At 41.2% G+C, this 20454-nt stretch overlaps 1 protein-coding gene across 1 annotated transcript in view; it reads left to right on the top strand.

Annotated features, from left to right (window-relative positions):
• The first annotated feature begins 10570 nt into the window (after positions 1-10570).
• The window catches only part of MUC19 (mucin 19, oligomeric), a 229750-nt gene continuing 219866 nt past the window's right edge, over positions 10571-20454 (top strand). Inside the window, exons 1-4 of the mRNA XM_086929817.1 lie at positions 10571-10586; positions 11426-11488; positions 14026-14043; positions 15626-15643. Coding sequence (XP_086785943.1) covers positions 10571-10586; positions 11426-11488; positions 14026-14043; positions 15626-15643 — 115 coding nt within the window. The remainder of the gene's footprint in view (positions 10587-11425; positions 11489-14025; positions 14044-15625; positions 15644-20454) is intronic.

The raw sequence follows: 20454 nt of genomic DNA, 5'->3' as shown, positions 1-20454 counted from the left end.
ACCGAAGCGGATGGGAATGAGTAGTTAGGCCACGGGAAGCTGATAAGAGAAACACAGAAGGGAGAACAGGCCACAACCAATACAAATAAAGTAAAGGAAACTGGCAAGCACAAGAATCAATAAGAAGTGAAGGTGGGATGTAAGTTTCTTTTAAGAAATATTAAAAACAATATATATAAAAGGCACAGCGCAAGCGCTATGCAGGTGAAACCAAACAAAAAATGCCAACGAATATAGACCACACAAGTAAGAACACAACTATAGCTTAGGAGGTGCTTTTGCAGGTATTTAATATTTCCCGTACTGTTTTCAGTTGAGGTTGTGATATTACACGGGGTGTTTTTTGTTCATTCACTGTTATCTTGCTCCCATTGTCTCTCATTGCTTTGGTGGGATTGATTTATGACTTCTCATTGACAGAAACAATAGCAACATGCAATCCTGGCTATCCAGTGGGGGTGTTGGTACTACAACAGCTGAAAGGCAGACACTTTATCCCTTTCATCACCTTTAAGAAAAAGCCCTCCTCATTAACAGACCACAGCAGAAGGGTTCATTTTAACAATGTTTTTGGAATTAGATATGTTAGCAGACATTGTTATTTGTACTTTTTGTTTCAATATGAATTATACTAATGCTGATGCTTTTTTGCAAATCATTTTGGCTATCTTTATGTGATGTTGATAAAACTGGAGTGTTTTCCTCATTGCCACTAGATTCATTAGTAGAACTAACCCTGCATGCACACTGGTAAAAGACGGGTAAAAGAGTTATTAAAAAACAATGATAGTTTGAGCATGGGAATACAGGGAAGGTGAATCTGCCCAAATATCAATGTGTCACCCTACAATCTTTTCTTTTCTTTCATTTGCAGAAAAACGTCAAGAATCAGGTAACTAGAATGTGCATGTTGCTGCCAGATACAAAAATACGAAACGTAATACTAATACAAAGGATATTAATTTTTTATATATTACTTGTTACTGCAATGATGCCTTTCAGTGATGCTAAAATAATCAGTCGTAACGATATTAGAGTGACATGTCCAGCCCGACAGAGGTCTGATTTTTACTTTTGATAGTAGAAAACAATTTTTAACAATACAAGAAGTGGGACACAAGCCTGTGACCTTCTAAACACATGAAAAACAATTACAAACAAAAAAGCGACATACAAAGGCTTTAGGCAAAGCTTCACAGTTTGTTGTGCTTGGCGAGTGAACAATATCAAACGCAACAAATCGCGTTAGACAACTTTACAATTTAGTGCACTCAAGGTTGAATTGTATAAGGCATTTCAATTGTCGATGGCGTTTCGATCTGACTTATAATTTGCTGATCATCATCAGGACATATATATGATGCCTAATACTAAAAAGCCTCAATGGCCGGGGGCGGGGGGCGGGACGGCTTGACTGAAGGATTATCAGGTTGCCAGTCAGTCCGGTCTAAGTAGCCGGAGGAGATGTTTGGGGGCGCACATGGAGCTGCCCAGATGTAGCTGTTAGACTCGTGTGTCCACTTGAGGTTAGGTGAGCCAGCGCAGTGATAAGAAACTCATGCCGGGAATGGAGGGATTATAATGGAGAGTACTGTATTCGTTCCTTGTGTAATGCGCCGCTGGTGGTAGTATGTTGTGCAGAAAATCCCCTGAGTGCCATCCTGCGCTGTTACTCAGAAGACGGGGCATCTGAGCTTTGTAAAACTGGGGAGTGCCACTGCGCATTGCAGCATTTTCGGACTCTGATAATGCTCAAGGCACCGCCATTGAGCAAGCGCATGGGGCACAGGCAGCTGCATGTTCAGAGCACAGACATGTGACAGCTGGACAGGCTCAGAGACATTGTTACTACTGTGCATGCTCAGAGCACAGACAACACTACCACGGCATGCTCAGAAATGTGAAGGTGAAAATATCTCTTTTCAATATGAGTAGTCCAATATGAGATTCAGACGCATGCTTGGAGCATGGACACCTGCACACAGAGCAGGCTCGGAAACATGAAGGTAATGATCTGTGGACGTTATGTGCTCAGAGTAAACATGGAGTGTTTCGGTGCAAATTGAATAATCTCTCCATGCCTGGGAAGTGCTCTAATACCTTCTTTGGGGTTCGAGCTATGTCTCTAGCACATTAATGCAGCCAGGGTAAGATAAGAAAATGTAAATAGTTTTCGGTATGCTGCGTTAACCAAAATAAACAAAGCTCCAACAACCGAAGCAGATGGGAATGAGTAGTTAGGCAACGGGAAGCTGATAAGAGAAACACAGAAGGGAGAACAGGCCACAACCAATACAAATGGAGTAAAGGAAACTGGCAAGCACAAGGATCAATAAGAAGTGAAGGTGGGATGTAAGTCCCTTTTAAGAAATATTAAAAACAATATATATAAAAGGCACAGCTCAAGCGCTATGCAGGTGAAACCAACAAAAGATGCCAAAGAATATAGTAGGAACACAACTATAGCTTAGGAGGTGCTTTTGCAGGTATTTAATATTTCCCTTACTGTTTTCAGTTGAGGTTGTGATATTACACGGGGCGTTTTTTGTTCATTCACTGTTATCTTGCTCCCATTGTCTCTCATTGCTTTGGTGGGATTGATTTATGACTTCTCATTGACAGAAGCAATAGCAACGTGCAATCCTGGCTATTCAGTGGGGGCGTTGGTACTACAACAGCTGAAAGGCAGACACTTTATCCCTTTCATCACCTTTAAGAAAAAGCCCTCCTCATTAACAGACCACAGCAGAAGGGTTCATTTTAACAATTATTTTGGTATTAGATACGTTAGCAGACATTGTTATTGGTACTTTTTGTTTCAATATGAATTATACTAATGCTGATGCTTTTTTGCAAATCATTTTGGCTATCTTTATGTGATGTTGATAAAACTGGAGTGTTTTCCTCATTGCCCCTAGATTCATTGGTAGAACTAACCCTGCATGCACACTGGTAAAAGTCGGGTAAAAGAGTTATTAAAAAACAATGATAGTTTGAGCATGGGAATAACAGGGAAGGTGAATCTGCCCAAATATCAATGTGTCACCCTACAATCTTTTCTTTTCTTTCATTTGCAGAAAAACGTCAAGAATCAGGTAACTAGAATGTGCATGTTGCTGCCAGATACAAAAATACGAAACGTAATACTAATAAAAAGGATATTCATTTGTTACATATTACTTGTTACTGCAATGTTGCCTTTCAGTGATGCTAAAATAATGTTTTAGTTTTGTTGATATGATATATATGCAACTCAAAGAAAAATAGGGTGATATCAGTACACATTATGTAACATTATGTAACAACGTCTCCAGCACTTGTTTTGATAGGAGGTTTTTAAAGTCAGAGGGCCTTCTAGGCTAGTAGATGCAAATGGAGAAACATTAGCTGAGCTTAGCATGAAAGAGAATTCGGGCCTGATTTAGATATTGGCGTGCTGGTTACTCCGTCACAACGGCGATGGATTTCCCATCCGCTGAAATATAAATCAAAAGATGGATATTAATTTGTTATATATTACTTGCTACTGCAGTTTTGCCTTTAAGTAGTCCTAAAATAATGTGTTCGTTTTGTTGAACTCAATATAACAAATTATATATGTGCCACTCATAGCACAATACGGTGATATCAATATATATTATATACTATAACATATATATATTATATAACATCTCCTTCAGTACTTGTTTTGATAGCAGGAATTTAAAGTCAGAGAGCCTTATTTTCTAGTAGACACAAAGGGTGAAATAATAGGTGTGTGTAGCATGAAAGACACTTCGGGCCCCGATTTAGATTTCGACGGACGGGTTACTGCATCACAATGGTGACCGATATCTCACCAGCCGAAATATAAAACTCATAGGATATTAGGGGATTTATAATTCGGTAAACCGGATATCAGTCGCTGTTGTGAAGGAGTAAACTGTGCGCTGAAATCGAAATCAGGCCCTTCATGTCTCATAATGATCCTGATATAATGCGCTCAAAGGCCTGCATGTACATTTCACATTGGTCATTGTTATTGCATTATAAAGCACATTGCTGAAACTATTGTGACCCTCCAGTACCATTTCCTAGTCCAGGGATTGCCTCCACAGGCATGCCCGTATCATTAGAAAGTAATGGCAGGCCACATCTACATGTAAAAATGTGGGTAAGGACCGCATTGTCATGGTGAGGAAAATAATTGCGAAGAAGAGCACAGATCAGCATTTAAGTTGGAGGCATGCATAGCAAGACTTCTTTGTGGGAGGTTGGTAGTGTGTGTGCTTAAGAGCCAAATATGGGTCTATTTGTATGACCAGTGACTGAGGGTCCGAAATGTGGTCCTCTGCAGCGCAGACTTATCTTTTGTTTTGTTGTCAGCGTACCAGTCTCAGGGTACCTTATACTTTTGTGTATGGAACATAGCGTTCTCTGGTGCAGCAGACTTGACTGGCCTCCAAGAAGGGACTGAGCTATATTTGCTCCAGACTGTTGATTTTGATCAGAACTACAGTAGTGCATGTTGGGTCGAAGATTGTGTTCTGACACCTATATTTGATTAAACATTTAAGGTTGACCATATGCTATTGAGTATAAGCCTGCACAAGGGAATTACACATGCAAAGCAATAATGAGGAAGCCCAGCCAAACTCTAGTAGAGCATTTCCTAGGACAGATAAACTCTTCTTATTCATTTTTTCTTAATTCGTTCACTGTCACTACCGATCTATAGAATTAATCCATGCCACAAATTGAAATCTTGGAGACATCCTGCAGACATTTTACAGATTAAATGCCTGTCTGACAAATCCAGGTCTAAGAGATAGATTGGAAAACATATTCTTTTTACCATTACAGTTTTGTTCAAATAATTCTGACAAACTGCATTTCCATTAAAACCATTTATCTTTTATGTTATTTTTGGTTCAAAACAGCTCTTTACCTGAGGTTTACTTATCTACTTCACTCTTGGAGTCTGGCTTTCTCTTATCACATGATCCCCTCCTTCCACTACACTTCCTCATCTTCCTCCATTTCTGTCCACTCTTTAAATAAAAGTTGTTTTCTCAGGTGCTCTGAGTAAGACCCCAAATTACCCATGTAAAATACATTTGCCAAAAAATAGGAAATAGTGATTTACCTTGCTGCAAACTGCTGCAAATCACTCACCTGACACATTGCACAAGAGCTTGACAGGCATATTTGTACACGTAAATAAGTCATATTGATGAACTATTTGAGAAATCTGTGTCAGAGGATCCAATGGTAATCAGAAATTAGTGCGCCTAAATTGTCACATATGGGACCATTTACTTCTGGTGTCCTGGGGCCCCAAAACTGTGGACCCCTAAACCGTGTACGAAATATCCCTTGTAGCATCTGGCTTTAAGGGCAGCAAGGAAGAGCAGTGCAAGGGTGACTCAGGGATGTGCTGTGGGAACTTAGAACTCTGCAATGCAACAAACAACACTCAATAGATTATTGTCAAGTTTAAAAAGCAAATCTATTTTAATACAAACACAACTAAATATTGCACACAAAATAAGAAATATGTAAAAAAGGCCAACATGAAAAACTTTGAAAACCATACAAACTACACAGCATATACACGAAAGAAAGCTCTCAGTGGTCAACTAAGCCCCTAAAAACCTTTTTGACATAGTAGTCTTGATCTCTTTATTAGTCTGCGTGCCAGCCGACCGTAACCTATTAGCTGTCAACATATGCATATGTGCCTATGTCTAAAGACGGAAGATATGCAATTATGGAAAAGCAAGGCCTACATGCCGTACTAAACGGGTGTTCACAATTCAATATTTGGTGAAAAAGTGACTTCTGAATATACATAAACATTTCAGTGCATTACCACAGCTTTGAGCTGTTCTTCGCTATGCAGGGTTCGTAAATGAAGGTGGACTGTTTCACATAAAAGGAGTTGCCTTCCCAGACCACTAATGCCACATCACCACTCAACCCCTAGCATTTCCAAGGAGCAGCCCTCTGGCTGCACAACCGCTTACACAATATTCTGTGAAGAACACAGATGGCTGCGTGGATGAAAACTACAGAATATCTCCCTCTCCAAGTCAAGATCCACACAACCTGATTTTTTTTCTTCCCTCTACGTTTTAAAGCACCCCCTCTTGTGACAGGAGCCAGAGGTCTACCTGTCCTCCCTTTGACCGATGTGTAAACTTTCTGGTTGTCACAATATGTAGAAGTGAAGCTAATGGCTATGTACATTTACTACAGAGCCCTTTCTTCTGTCAGCAACAATCTAATCTCCCCATCTTAGTCCCATTGTTCTCAAGAGACGTTGATCTGCCAGCTGGGACAGCAGAGTAACTTTCCCCACAGAGCAGATCAAGGCATGCATCTCCTCAAGGCTGTCTCAGAGAATTATATCAAATATTGAGCTATGAATGGATTCATAGAGATTGAAATAATTATATTTAGTGTGACATTAACATTGACAAAAATGTTGGACCTTGTGAAGGAGCTGATACAAAGGAAGAAGGAAAGGCCAACAGAAAAGGCTACAAGTAGAGATAGGTATTTCAGCAAAAAGTGGAGTAGAGAAAAGAAGGAAAATGCCAAACGCCTCATATACCATGTAGAATGGATGTGGGAAAACACACAAATGTACACATCTGACATGTGGAGGTATGTTGAATTCTGCTTGAAACTATTTGAAAGGAGTGATGGAGATGATCACACACAATGTGGCCTTCTTGCTGTTCATGACTGAGGGTATGATGCGACTACAGCATAGGACATATGCTTGGATTCATCCTATAAAACAAGGGGCTTGCAAGCAGGCATGCTAATCACCCTGTAGACTAACATTTCCATCAGAAAACCACATCATTAAATTCATCCAAAAAGTTAATGAAAGAAAAGACATCTTGACCAGACAAAATACGTGCACGTCTCATGCTGTGCCAACAACAGGCAGTCACTCTAAATTCAATATTGCATAGAAATAATAATTCTTTGAAATTGAAGTTTCACAAACTCTTAAGGTGGCTGGTGGAGATGAGAGAAAGGAATCTCATTCTGTTAATGTGGTCAATTTCCTCACAGGGAATGATTGTGATGGAATGACAGCCCGGTACAAGGCACGCCAATGGCCTGGATTGACCGGATTCAAAGTGATAAAAACTCTAACAGGGTTAACTAGACTTTCGTATGGTCTCTAGATGTTGTGGGTTTTTCAGCAGTACTCTCTTGGTGGCATGTTGCTCGTTTATTGTTCATCCAAACAGACATATGCAACAAGTATGTGGTCTTCTCTCCACACCTTTGTCAAACGTTACAGTTTGGATTTGGAAGTAAGAAGAAATGGACAATTTTCACACTGTGCACTAAAAATAACTTTTTGCCTCTCCCTCTTCCAATTTATTGCTTGGGAATTTATTAAAATGTGAGGAATCTGCAAGTAGAAGCATCCATCAAAGGAACAAGTTAGTTACTTATGGTAATGATCTTTTTGGTGGATACTGCTTTAACTTGCAAATTCCTCACTGCCCCTCTCTACCTTACCTTCTAGTGGAGGTAAAACCTTTATACTTTATATTTTTTAGTAAGGTACCAACTTAGTTATGCACTCCACCATTAAACATATTTGAGTTTTCTCAAAATGTTTCAAAAGTCACAACAAGAAACAGAGCGTCTGATATCGCAACGGAGTTACCACCAACTGCTGGCAACAGAGGAATATTACAAAAGTTTTCCCTATTCAGTCTGCCCCAGGGATATATTCCAAGGTGATGAATTTCCAGGTAGATAGTATTCACCAGAATGATTGTTACCGAGGTGAAGCAATGTTTTCTTTTGTATTCCTCTTAAAATATGATTGCTTTCATTTTAAAATTTTGAATGTTAAGAGATTGTCCTTGATGTATTTCTAACGGCTGGACACATGTATCTACAGCACAGTCTCAGCACAGTCAAGTAACACTAGGGTCTCTGAGGACATCAAACATGTTTCACTTTGGAACACAATTCTTATTCAAGAAGCTTTAATCTCATCTGAGTGGTCTGGCGAGGTGCCAGTTAACGGACTGAATAGCAGTGCGGTCTCTAGAAACTGTTACTCTGTTTCATTTTATATGTGCGTGGTGGTTTCAATGGCCAATGTTTGCCTGCTACCATAGTACATATTTCAGAACGACTTTGCTATTATATTTCCGCACCTGCTGCCGTAGGGATGATATTTCCTTAGAATCATGTTTGTAACCTTTGCAGAGAGATACCTTCATATGGACAAACCCTTACATCAAGAAGTCTAGTACCACTAGTTCCCCAGACCTCCAAATGTTTGACCTAATACTATAACGGCAGGCTTTGCAGAATGGGCGCTGCAGACAGGTCAACAGAATGGCAGTCCAGGTCAGTGCTGTTAAATGTGAAGGAGGTGGCAGTGGCACAGCACAAAATGATTGGACCTTCCTACATAATGTAGTAAGGAGCCTCTTAGATTCCCATAACTCTCACTCATCCTTATAGCTTGTGTTAAATAAGGGGCCTTGAAAATCCCCCTGCGGTCCTCGATCCACAGAGACTGCACAGGCTGAGTTACGTGTGTGTGTGTGTGTGGGGGGGGGGGGTGGCAGGGCTGCTCTGACACGTTCTATCCCTACAATCAAATGCTGACAAAAATGACAATGACAGCAGGCTTCTGGATGAGAAAAATTAGAGTAAAGTTCTGATCAATAGTATAGTGGGTTTTCTTTAAAATAAATGAAGAGTTCATTTCTGAGGCATCCTTTGGCCTTGTATCTTCTTTCCCTTTGACAAAATATGCTTAAAATGAATGATACCTCCGGGGCAGCACTCTGGGCCAACCAAACCTCTTACCACTTGTCCTCTGATGAATCTTTTCTTCGCCGCCTGAGAGGTGATGGGAGTTAACATTAAATGTGTTCAATTTCAATTAACAGTGTAACACATTTGTCTACACAATAAGGAGCAAGAATAAGTGACTATAGTTAAATACGTTTATTGCAAATTAGCAGTCAGATTAAGATACACAAATCTTAGCACAATGCTGTGAAGGTGCAGAATAACAACCGGGAATCTCAAATTCTAAAAGCTATATGAGGCAAACAAGTAGTTTAGTCACAGCAATGCAAAAGTTCAATAACAAGATTTGGTTCTCAGAGAAGAGTTTGTAGTTCTCTCTTCTATACATGAGTAAGATCTAAAATCATTAAAGTCTAAACTAAGAGAATGGTTTAATAGTCTGAAGAGATCTCAAAATTTATGGAAATGCAGAACAATAAGAAAATGCAGGAAAACGCAGGAAGTATAGAAAGGTGTCAGCATCTCAGAAGCTCAGTCAAGGGTCTACTTGGCTCTGGGACATTTAGAGTTAGCCTAAGCCACAATCAGCAAAGAATCAAAGGGAAAGCATGGAGGACTAAACCTCACAAGTCCAAAGGGAAGACTCTCCGAAGGGATCTGAACTCAGACAGTGTGAACACTAGATTTATAAGAAAAAACACTCCTTAACAGCACCCCTCTGTTCGCATCATCAGGGTTACCATTGTCATTTTCCATTCTCTTGTTGTAAGCTGCAACATTTATGGAATATACCATAATGACCATGGGAACATCATCGTCCTTGGTCACCTAAGACATGTTGAAACACTGCCGAAAAGCACCCTTCAGTTATCTGGATCTCCATATTCAGTGTCGGGGTCCTCTTCTCAGGCTCTCTCCCTATCACTAGTGCAGTGTTGTATCTATTCTCAAACTAACAAACCATGTGAATCGTACCTGCAAGGAAATGACATGCAAGCAGGAAAAGGAAAATAGTATTTTATACAGAATGGGAAACAGGCAACGTCTGGGCAACTTAAAAGTATTAAATCAATGGTACACTTTTAATATGCGTGAGCACTTTTAAACACAAATTAATGTAAAATGTCAGTACATTACACTCATATTACAGGTGGCATTCAGTAATCTTAAATTCATGTATGTGAGTATGACTAACTACATTTAAATGAAATATACTATATGTAACATTAGTATACACATTACATAAATCATTGTCGTATCTAAAATACCTACAAAGTCATAGTGTGAGGATAGTTTCTACTCATTCATCTGATCAGTAAGTGTTATTTAAGGAATTAAGACACACAGTGTAAATTAATGCTCTAAGTCTACAGTGAATTCACTTCAGTAATGATGTCATGTGCACTACTTTACGTTAATGGCATTAGGTCACACACAAAACAAGTGCTAAGTGCATGTTTATGTTAAGTATCTGTGATGTATATGGGTGGAGCCACATTTAATCAGCTTCACCTCATTCCAGGTAACACCACTCTGATGTCTAGCTTAGAGTACATTGAAAATAAATGCATGGGACTTTTTTCTCTGAGACAAATGTTTAGTTTAGTGGAGATGCCGAAGCAACCACACATTGTGAGAGCAGAACTGGAGTCTTCCAGTGAGTCTTCTTAAGTCCCCCTGTTCAAGCAGTACCCACAGTTATTTACCGCTTGTGCTCACTGACTGCAACGAGAATGTCTGTGTCTGTCAGTGTGCATCATATACCTCAATCTCCCATTGAATGGGATACTTGCACAGTAAGGTTAATATAATACAGAATTCATTGCCTTCTGCAAATATCTTCCTTGGTTAAGGTCTCCATTCCACTGGAACTCCCAGCATTATTCTCTCGTCCAGTTGGACGTTCTGTATTTACTGATACGTTGATGCGGGGCTTATATTCAGGAACTTAGGGGCTTTGCTATTTCTCTGTGCAAATTTGTCTTGGCTATGGCAAGAAATAAATCGACCTACAGTCAATGACAATGAATAAATAGGCCTTCTGTCAATTAGAATCAATAAACAGGTCTCCTATCAATGATAATAAATAAACAGGCCTCCTGTCAATGAAAGTAAATAAACAGGTCTCCTTTCACTATTGACTGCGGCCTGTCAAGTTAGAGGCCATGAGTGCACAGCACATAATACATGCTTTTCTGTGCTCCCGGTGACAAAAGACAAGGGGCAGTGTGTGCTATTAGTAATTTCTCTAAAGTGACATCAAAGTAGATGCAGTTTCAGCAGAGCTATTGCGGGCTAACGTGGGGTAGATGAAGTGCTTACAGGTGGGTAAAGGGGGTGATAGAAGCCATAGAATGTAAGCAATCCCTTGGCAGTTCAGAACAGGTTGGACATTATTTTCACAGGTATATTTTATTAGCTGTTTCCAGTAGGATTGTGTTCATTCTTCTAAAGTCAAAAGCTAAGCTTGTGCACTGCACATCATAATGTCAGTGCACTGATCACTTTGGCAACATTAGAAGCATATTTTGTATAAGACGCTTGCTGCTTGCCATCTTATGTAGTCCACAAGTTCATCATGAACAATTGTCTAACTGTAACCATCCAACTAAATGGAAGTATTTTCTTTAAACAGGAGAAAAACTGTTGGACAAAATCACGTATGCTACGACGACAGCACCACAGGCTCACCCTACAGGTAAATGAACTAATTCATATACCAGTCTTTTGCACGTTTCTCAAATGGACAAGCAGCCCATCCCTTAAGGACCTTCTTCTATGTTTTTTAGGAGAAGACACACAATTGATGGATGGAATGCAGAACAAATCAAAACATTCACCTACAGTCAAGAGATCTGGGTTAAATCCATCATTCTTTTGCTCACCATGCCACCCCGGTTTAGACCTGGCCATATGCAAATCCATCTTGACCCTGTGCCTCATGGGAACAGTCCAGCCCAAACTGCCAAGCCAGGTCCTCCCTGGACCAGAAACAAGCATCCTAGGACCGGTGTTGGGATTTTATCCTTCATCAGCCAGGATAGCTTCAATCCACTGGCACAGTGAGCCCGGGACCCACTTCTGGACATAACCGGCTCACTTAGGGCAACTGGAATGGAAGGGGAGCAAAAAAAAAATGGATTTAGGCCCAGATCTGTTTACTGGGTTGAATGTATAACATTGTCCTGCATTCTGTGCATTAATTGTTCTTTTTGCATTTGTCACCCTGAGTGGGACGGGTATGCCCAGACATGGGTCCAATGCTCTCCATGCCACTAGAGTCAAGCTATCCTGGCTGTTGAAGGGTGAAACCCCTTAACTGGTCCAAGGATGCTTGTTTCCAGTTCAGGGAGGACAGGGCCTGGCAGTTCGGGCTGGACTGTTCCCACTGGGTGCAGGGTGAAGTGTGATTTGCATATCGCTGCGTTTGAACTGGAATGGCATGGTGAGCAAAAAAACGGTGGATTTAGGCCCAGGTCTCTGTACTGGGGTGAATGTATGACATTGTTCCTCATTCTGTTCATCAATTCTACTTTTTCATCTATGTTTTATAGAGCACACCTGCTGCTGACTAGAGACTAGTATGCTTAAAATATAAACCATAATCAATTTCTCTTTTCTAGTTAGGCCAGGTTATTTCCATCTTTGCTCAAGGAGTTTCTGGACCTTATGTGCAGAAAAGGAAGTGATATTTAGTTTATAGCCTAATCAACATATTTGCAAAAACATATACAGAGGCAAAATCTTACTGTTGTAATTTATTTAAAAAACTGCAAATTCCATCAAGCAATCACTATTTAGTTATTCATTAAACAGGATTTCTTTAGTGGCATTTACGACTGGTACTGAGGTAGAGTTGCAAAATAATCGGTGTTTTGCGCACAGTGATTGCTTTACAACCCGCCTCTATTTAGTAATTTGACTGATGTATAAATCAATCACAATCGGAAATGCCAGTGCTTAGGAAGTTGTAAAAACATAATATTTATGAAGCAAAAATCCTTTTTGTTTCTTTGCACCTGGCTGCAAATGCAAAGATGGTGGCCTGAGGGGGCAGAAAACTTACCTCCAGGTTTTTGCAGTAATTAAAGGCATACATTTTTTGAAAGCAGTTCCTGCCCTTTAAATGGACCGAAGCTGCTTTCAAAAACAAAAGACTGTATTCAATTAATGGTATCAGGGAATAATGCAGTAGTGCCCTGGACCGTTGACTGCAGGCACGATTCCAGAGGCAAACATTCACAAGATGGATAGTGTTTCACCTAGACAATTTTGTGAACAGAATTGTACCTTCAGTATCAGATCAGTTGTTCATGACCACAATTATGGGAGCAAAATATTGATACAATCCCATTTGTAGCACTGTCTATCCCTACTGGAACCCAAGAAGGGATCCACCCCTCTTATGCTAGTGACCCTAGGGAGTTCCTTATGCGGGCTAGAGGAGGCAGGGCCAATGTCAACACCATCCACAGCAATACAGGCTTTCTGCTCCTCCTCAGGCAGACTGGGGTTTCCCCCATCTGGGACCCCCACCTTTGATTCCCTCCGGGAGTTAGAAAGTCCACTAGACACCAGGGATTTCCTCATGGTGGAAAACAGTTTACTCATTTACTTTGAAATGTTCCCAGCTTGCTGCCACTCCTTACACTCTACTTAGTCTTTGAGATGGGTAGAGAAGGTGCAATAGGTAATGTTGATATAGGCACTCAGCCCTTGACTCTGCAATACTCGCTCTATAATCTGGTTCTTTGACTTCAGTTACTACAGCTATGTGGATGATGTTCACTTGTGTCTTGCGTTCCACACACTCCCGTCCTAGCTTTAGTGTTCCTAAATTTGTTCCACTGGTTATACAAATATAATGGCGGGCACCACCGTCATTTATGTTTTTCCAACACTTACTTTTTAAGAAAAGTCAAATATGTATGATGTTGGCAAGCTTTTTCTCCTTCACATTTATTACTGGACACATTTGATGATGCACCCTAGGAACCCTTGGAACTTGTGTTAAGATATATTAACTTGTAGTCTATTCCACACATGATTGACCTGCTTTCCAATTGTAGTATAATGGTTTAAAGTTTCCTCTGCAGAGCTAGAAAGACATTCACTGTTACCAAAGTCCCTTCACTGATCCATCAAGTCCACCACATTTAGCGAGAAAGAAAGTAGGATTTGTGATTGTGGAAGGGAATCACCATTTACTAACATATTTTCTGTTTTCAATTTCAGAGAAACATCAAGGATCAGGTACTGTCCTATTTTCGGTTTATTATTAAAAAAACTTAAACGATGTGAACTGTGAATAAAGCTAAGCTGGTGTTAAATTTGGGGGAGTGTTTCCAAAGAAGCATGTGTGACGGGTTAGATGAGTCACACACATGGAGCGAGAGGGATTAGGAAGTTTTATGTTAACGTTTATAAATGTAGACTTTGTGTGTCCTTCAGAACCCTCCAATTAGCATTCAGCACAAAGCGGATTTGCTTTAGGGCCTCATTTAAAGTTTTCCGCCAGCAGCTCGCCACATCAGCAGAGGCTATGGCCCCCACTTCCTTGACAATAAACCTATCACCAGATGTAGATTTCTGCTCCTCACTACTATTTAAAAAGTATGACAAAATATATAGACCACAAAAATAAGAACAGCACTATGGGGCAGATTTATGAGTCCTGGCGCATCTCTGCAAATCAGCAGGGATGCGCCAGAACTGATGCGTCACGCAATTCCCTCCTTGCGGCACCACAGATGCGCCGCAAGGAAGGGCAGATGCGTGACACATCTTGTGGTGTACGGGCGGCGCATTGCTGCAAGTGCGACGCAACTCCTGCAATGTACAGAGGCCACCCATACATAACGTGGTGTGTCACTCCTTACGCCTGCTTCAAGCAGGCGTAAGGATTTGACGCAGCAGCGTCGTACAACTTACTCAGTGAAATCTTGTAGATTTCACTGCGTCAGTTTTACGGGGCTTTCCTACGAGGGAACGCCCACCCTGCGACAGAACGCCTACATGAAACCTGACGCAGGTTCCATGTGGCGCAGGGCGTTACAACGTGACGCATCTGCCTAGATGCGTCACGTTGTAAATAGGTCACAGGGATGCGCCACGTTTCCACGCCGTTGCGTCACGCAACTGCGGCGTAAACGTGGCAGAAGTCCGACATAAATCTGCCCCTATATGTTTAGAGTGCGCTTTTGCAGTCATTCAGTATCTCCCTTACTGTTTTCAGTTGAGGTTGTGATATTAAAAAAGGGCGTTTGCTTGTGCATTCATTGTTATCTTGCCCTCATTGCTTTGGGGGGATTGTTTTATCTCTTCTCATTGACAGAAGCAATAGCATGGTGAAATCCTGGCTAGCTAAAGGCTTGGGAAGCACTGTGCACTTGCAAAACATGGAATATCCAGTGGCGGCTTCCGTACTACAACATGAGAGGCAGATCAGATGCCTTATCCCTTTCAACACCTTTAAGAAACAGCCCTCCTCATTAACAGACCACGACAGAAGGGTTCATTTTAGCAAAGTTTCTGGAAATAGATACGTTAGCAGACATTGTTATCGGTAGTTGGGTTCCAATATGAATTATTTTAATGTTGATGCTTTTCCTGCACATAGTTTTGGCTGTCTTCACGTGTTGTTGGTAAAACTGGAGTGTTGTCCTCAGTGCTCCTAGTTTCATTATTAGAACTGACCCTGCATACCAGTGGTAAACATCGGGAAAAAGAGTTCTTAAAAAACAATGATAGTTTGAGCATGGGAATAACAGGGAAGGGGAGTCTGCCCAAATATCAATATGTCACCCAACAATCTTTTCTTTTCTTTCATTTGCAGATAAACGTCAGATACCAGGTAGGTAGACTGTGCATGTTACTGTTAGATGCAGAAATTCGAAACGTAATACTAATAAAAAGGATATTCATTTGTTATATATTACTTGTTACTGCAGTGTTGCCTTTCAGTAGTGCTAAAATAATGTCTTAGTTTTGTTGATCTCAATATAAAAAATGATATATATGCAACTCATAGAAAAATACGGTGATATCAGTACACATTATGTAACAACTTCTCCAGTACTTGTTTTGATAGGAGGTTTTTAAAGTCAGAGGGCCTTCTTGGCTAGTAGATGCAAATGGAGAAATATTAGCTGGGCGTAGCATTTAAGAGACTTCGGGCCTGAGTTAGATATTGGCGTGCTGGTTACTACATCACAGCGGTGATGGATTTCCCATCCGCTGAAATATAAATTACATAGGATATTATGGGGCATTTTATCAAGGGGGTTTATCTCCGCTTTTTTGGCTTTAAAAGTCAAGAAAGCGAAGCTAAAATTATCTCCCTATTACCAAGCTGTCGCTAACACCAGTTAGCGACAGCTAGTAGGAGATAGCGACCATCTTGTGCCCCACTTTGCATGTCAGTTATATTTATCACTAATGATATGCAAAGTGGGCGTGCCAAGATGTTAGCGACTGGAAACAGTCGCTAACATCGCTATCTCCTATTACCAACTTTTGGAGATATTCGCGCTAAGCGCGAATATCTCCAAAAGCTAACACCTGCCCTGAGCAGTTCTTAGCCATGTTATCCAATGGGAGGTGGATAACATGGCTAAGAGCATTAGCTCGGTAATGCATGAATATCGCTGACTTTTCAGCGATATTCATGCATTGCGGCCGATTTTTATCGCATTTGCGATAAACCTTGGTAATACCAAGGTTTATTTGCGATAAAAATCGCCGCAGCTCAGCGGTAAATTTTTGTCTCTAACCAAGCAATTGCGATAATTATCGCTATTGCTTGGTAATATGCCCCTATGAGTTTTATATTTCGGTGGACGGGATATTCGTCACAAATTTAAATCAGGCCCTTCATTTTCCATGATTCCCCATATAGATTGCGTTCCACGGGCTGCACATGCATGTCACATCCGTCATTGTAACTGCATTATAAAACTCATTGCTGACACTATTGTAACCTTCCAGTACCATTCATTAGTGCAGGGATTGCTTTCATAGGCAAGCATGTATAGATAGAAAGTATTGTCAGGCCTCATGTACATGTGAAAATGTGGGTAGGGACCAAAGAACTTTGATTTGTCTTGTCACTACTGCTCTGGCATGGTGAAGAAAATACTTGTGAAAAAGTGCGCAGCACAGCATTTAAGTTGGAGGCATGCATAGCAAGAGTGAGTTTATGGGAGGTTGATAGTGTGTGAGAAGTGTAAGAAACCAAAGATGGGAGGATTTGTCGGACCAGTGACTGAGGGTCCGAGATGTGGTCCTCTGCACTGCAGATTTATCTTATATTTTGTTGACAGCGTACCAGTCTCAGGATACTGTATACCTTTGTGTATGGAACATAGTGTTCTGTGGTGTAGCAGACTTGACTGACTTTCAAGAAGGCACTGAAATATATTTGCTCCAGACCGATGGTTGCAGTGATATCTTCAGTAGCGCACATTAAATTGAAGATTTTGTTCTGAGACCTGCATTTGATTAAACATAGAAGGTTGACCATAAGTTTGAGAGTATAAGCCTCCAGAAGGGATATATAAACATGGCCAGGCAATAATGAGCAAGCACAAACAAACTCTAGAAGAGCATTTCCTAGGACAGATACACTCCTCTGGTTAATTTGTTCTTAATTCATTCACTGTCACTAGCCTTCAATAGAATCAATCCATGTCACAAATTGTAATCTTGGAGAAATCTTGCAGAAATCATACAGATGAAATGCCTGCCTGACAAATTCAAGTTGAAGAGATAGATTTGAAAACATATTAATTTTACCATTACAGTTTTGCTCAAATAATTTTGACCAACAGCATTTCTATCGAAATTATTTATCTTTTCGGCTATATTTTTTTAATTCAAAACAGCCCTTTACCTAAAGTTTGCTTCCCAACTTCCCTCTTGCAGTCTGGCTTTCTCTAATCACATGATCCCCTTCTTATACTGCACTTTCTCATCTTCCTCTATTTCTCATCTAAAAGTTGTTTTCTCAGATGTTATGTTATGTTATATGTTATATATGATTTGTAGAGCGCACAATTACTCAGGAGTATCCTGGCGCGAACAGACTGACACCAAGGGAGCACAATTAGTTAGATGGAGGGGTTGAAAAGATGCGCTTTAAGTAGTTTCTTGAAGACGCAGAGATCCTGAGTATGTCGCAGAAGGTCAGGAAGGCTATTCCATAGAGTGGCCACTTTTACTGACCACGACTGGCCACCCAACCGAGAGCGACAAAACCGGGGAATGAACAGCGAGCAAAGACAGGCAGAGCGAAGCGAGCGGCCAGGATTATAAAAGGCCACGCGCTTCTTGATATACAATGGTCCAAAATCATGCAGGGCCACAGGTAACCAGTGTAGGTCAAGTAAAAGTAGCCTCAATCTGGATCGTAATAGAGATGTTAAATAAGAGACTGGCTACCGCATTTTGAATCAATTGAAGTTCATTCATCAGGTAGCCAGGGATGCCAATAAATAAGGCATGAACATAATCAAGCCTAGAGAGGATAAGTGCCCGGGCCACCATTTTCTTTGCTGATTGCGGTAGCAAAGGAAAAAACTATCTAAAAGTCTTGAGTGTGCTGAAACAGGTACCGGTAAGTTTTTTGATATGTTCGGAGAACCGAAGATCTTCCCCGAGCCATACCCCTAAGTTCTTTGCTGTGCTGCCCTCCGACCGTGGGCATGGGAAGTCTGGCGGCCACAAGGCTTCTCTAAACAGCGGAGGAAATTTGCCATACAACAATATCTCCGATTTTTCTTTGTTGCACTTGAGATGAGCCTGTGCCAGCCAAGTAAACATGGCTGATAGGCACCTCTGAGCACCTTCGGTACACAATTCAGATCCTTTCCAAGTAAATAGAAGCTGTGTATCATCGGCATATGCCTTGATCTTAGCACCCAGCCCCCCAGCCAGGGCAATCAAAGGAGTCAGGTAGATATTAAAAAGTAGCAGGCTCAGAGTAGAGCCCTGCGGGACTCCTATTGATAGCTTCCTGGCAGAGGATGACAAAGGGTGCATCCAGACCTGTTCGGTGAGCTCATCTAAGAAGGATTTTAACCAAGCCCACACCGCTCCGGAGATGCCAATGGAGGAGAGCCGAGAGAGAAGGAGCCGGTGAGGTACCGTATCGAAGGCGGCAGAGAGGTCCAATAAAATCAGAGCCGCTCTACCGCCCCCATCCAGACACTCCCTAACCGCCTCCGCCATCTCAACCAGCGCTGTCTCTGTGCAGAAAGATGTTCTAAAACCAGACTGGGCTGGGTAGAGCACCCCAGATGTTTCCACAAAGGTCTCAAATTGACGGAAGACAACCTTTTCACACACTTTGACCAGTGCAGGCAGCAAAGAGATGGGACGATAATTGGCAGGCAACAAGGGGTCAGCAGTGGATTTTTTAAGAAGCGGGAGAAGTTTGGCCTGTTTCCATTGAGCAGGTATCATAGCAGAATGAAGTGAGCGATTGATAATGGTAGTGGCTTCCGAATAGATACTCTAATGCTCCGAAGAAGATCACAAATTACCCATGTAAGAATATATTTGCCAAATAATATGAAATAATTATTTGCCTTGCTGCAAAGTGCTGCAAATCACTCATCTGAGACATTGCACAAGAGCCTGATAGGCATATTTGTTCCCATTAAGAAGACATATTGATGAACTATGTGAGAAATCGGTGTCAGAGTAATCATGGTAATTAGAAATGAGTGGGCCTCAACTGTCACAGCTGGGATCCTTTGCCTCTGGTGTCCTGTAGCCCCAATACCGTGGACCCTAAAACTGTGTACCAAATATCCCTTGTAACATCTGGCTTTAAGGGCAGCAAGGAAGAGCAGTGCAAGGGTGACTCAGGGATGTGCTGTGGGAACTCAGAACCCTGCAACGTAACAAACAACACTCAATACATTATGGTCAAGTTTAAAAAGCGAATAGATTTTAATATAAACACACTGAAAAATACACACAAAATAACAAATCAGTACAAAAGGCCAATATGAACACCTTTAAAGACCTTGCAAAATACACGGAGTGCACCTCAAAGAAAGTTCTCAGTGGTCAACTGAACCCCTAAAACCTTCTTGACTAAAGTAGTCTACACCTCTTTAACAGTCTGCCTGCCAGCAGACCTTAACCTATTATCTTTCAACACTTGCATATGTGTCTATTTCTAATCATGTAAGTTACGCAGTTTTGAACTGTGAGATGTTCTTCACTGTGCAGGGTTTATGAAGAAGGTGGAGCGTTTCAGAGGCTGGGAGTTGCCTCCCGGACTCCCAATGACACACCACCACTCCAGCACTAGCATTTCCAAGGAGCAGCCCACTGGCTGTGCAACCACTTGCACAATATTCTGTGAAGAACACATGACTGCTTAGATGAAAACTAAAGACTCCTCTCAAAGCCAAGATACACCCACCCAGATCTTGTTTCTTCCCTCTATATTGTGGTGACAGGAGCCATACGCCTGCCTGTCCGCCCTCTGACCCAAGTCTAAACATTCTGCTGGTCACAATATGTGGAAGTGAAGCTAATGGCTGTGTGTATTTACTACATAGCCATTTCCTCTGCCAGGAATAGTCTAATCTTCCCATCATAGTCCCATTGTTCTCAAGAGACTTTGATCTGGCAGCTGGGACAGCAGAGTAA

This window comes from Lissotriton vulgaris, chromosome 1_1 (assembly GCF_964263255.1).
Source record: "Lissotriton vulgaris chromosome 1_1, aLisVul1.2, whole genome shotgun sequence".
NCBI lineage: Eukaryota > Metazoa > Chordata > Amphibia > Caudata > Salamandridae > Lissotriton > Lissotriton vulgaris.
The sequence above is the reverse complement of the archived record's forward strand: the minus strand, read 5'-3'. Positions and strand labels throughout refer to the sequence as shown.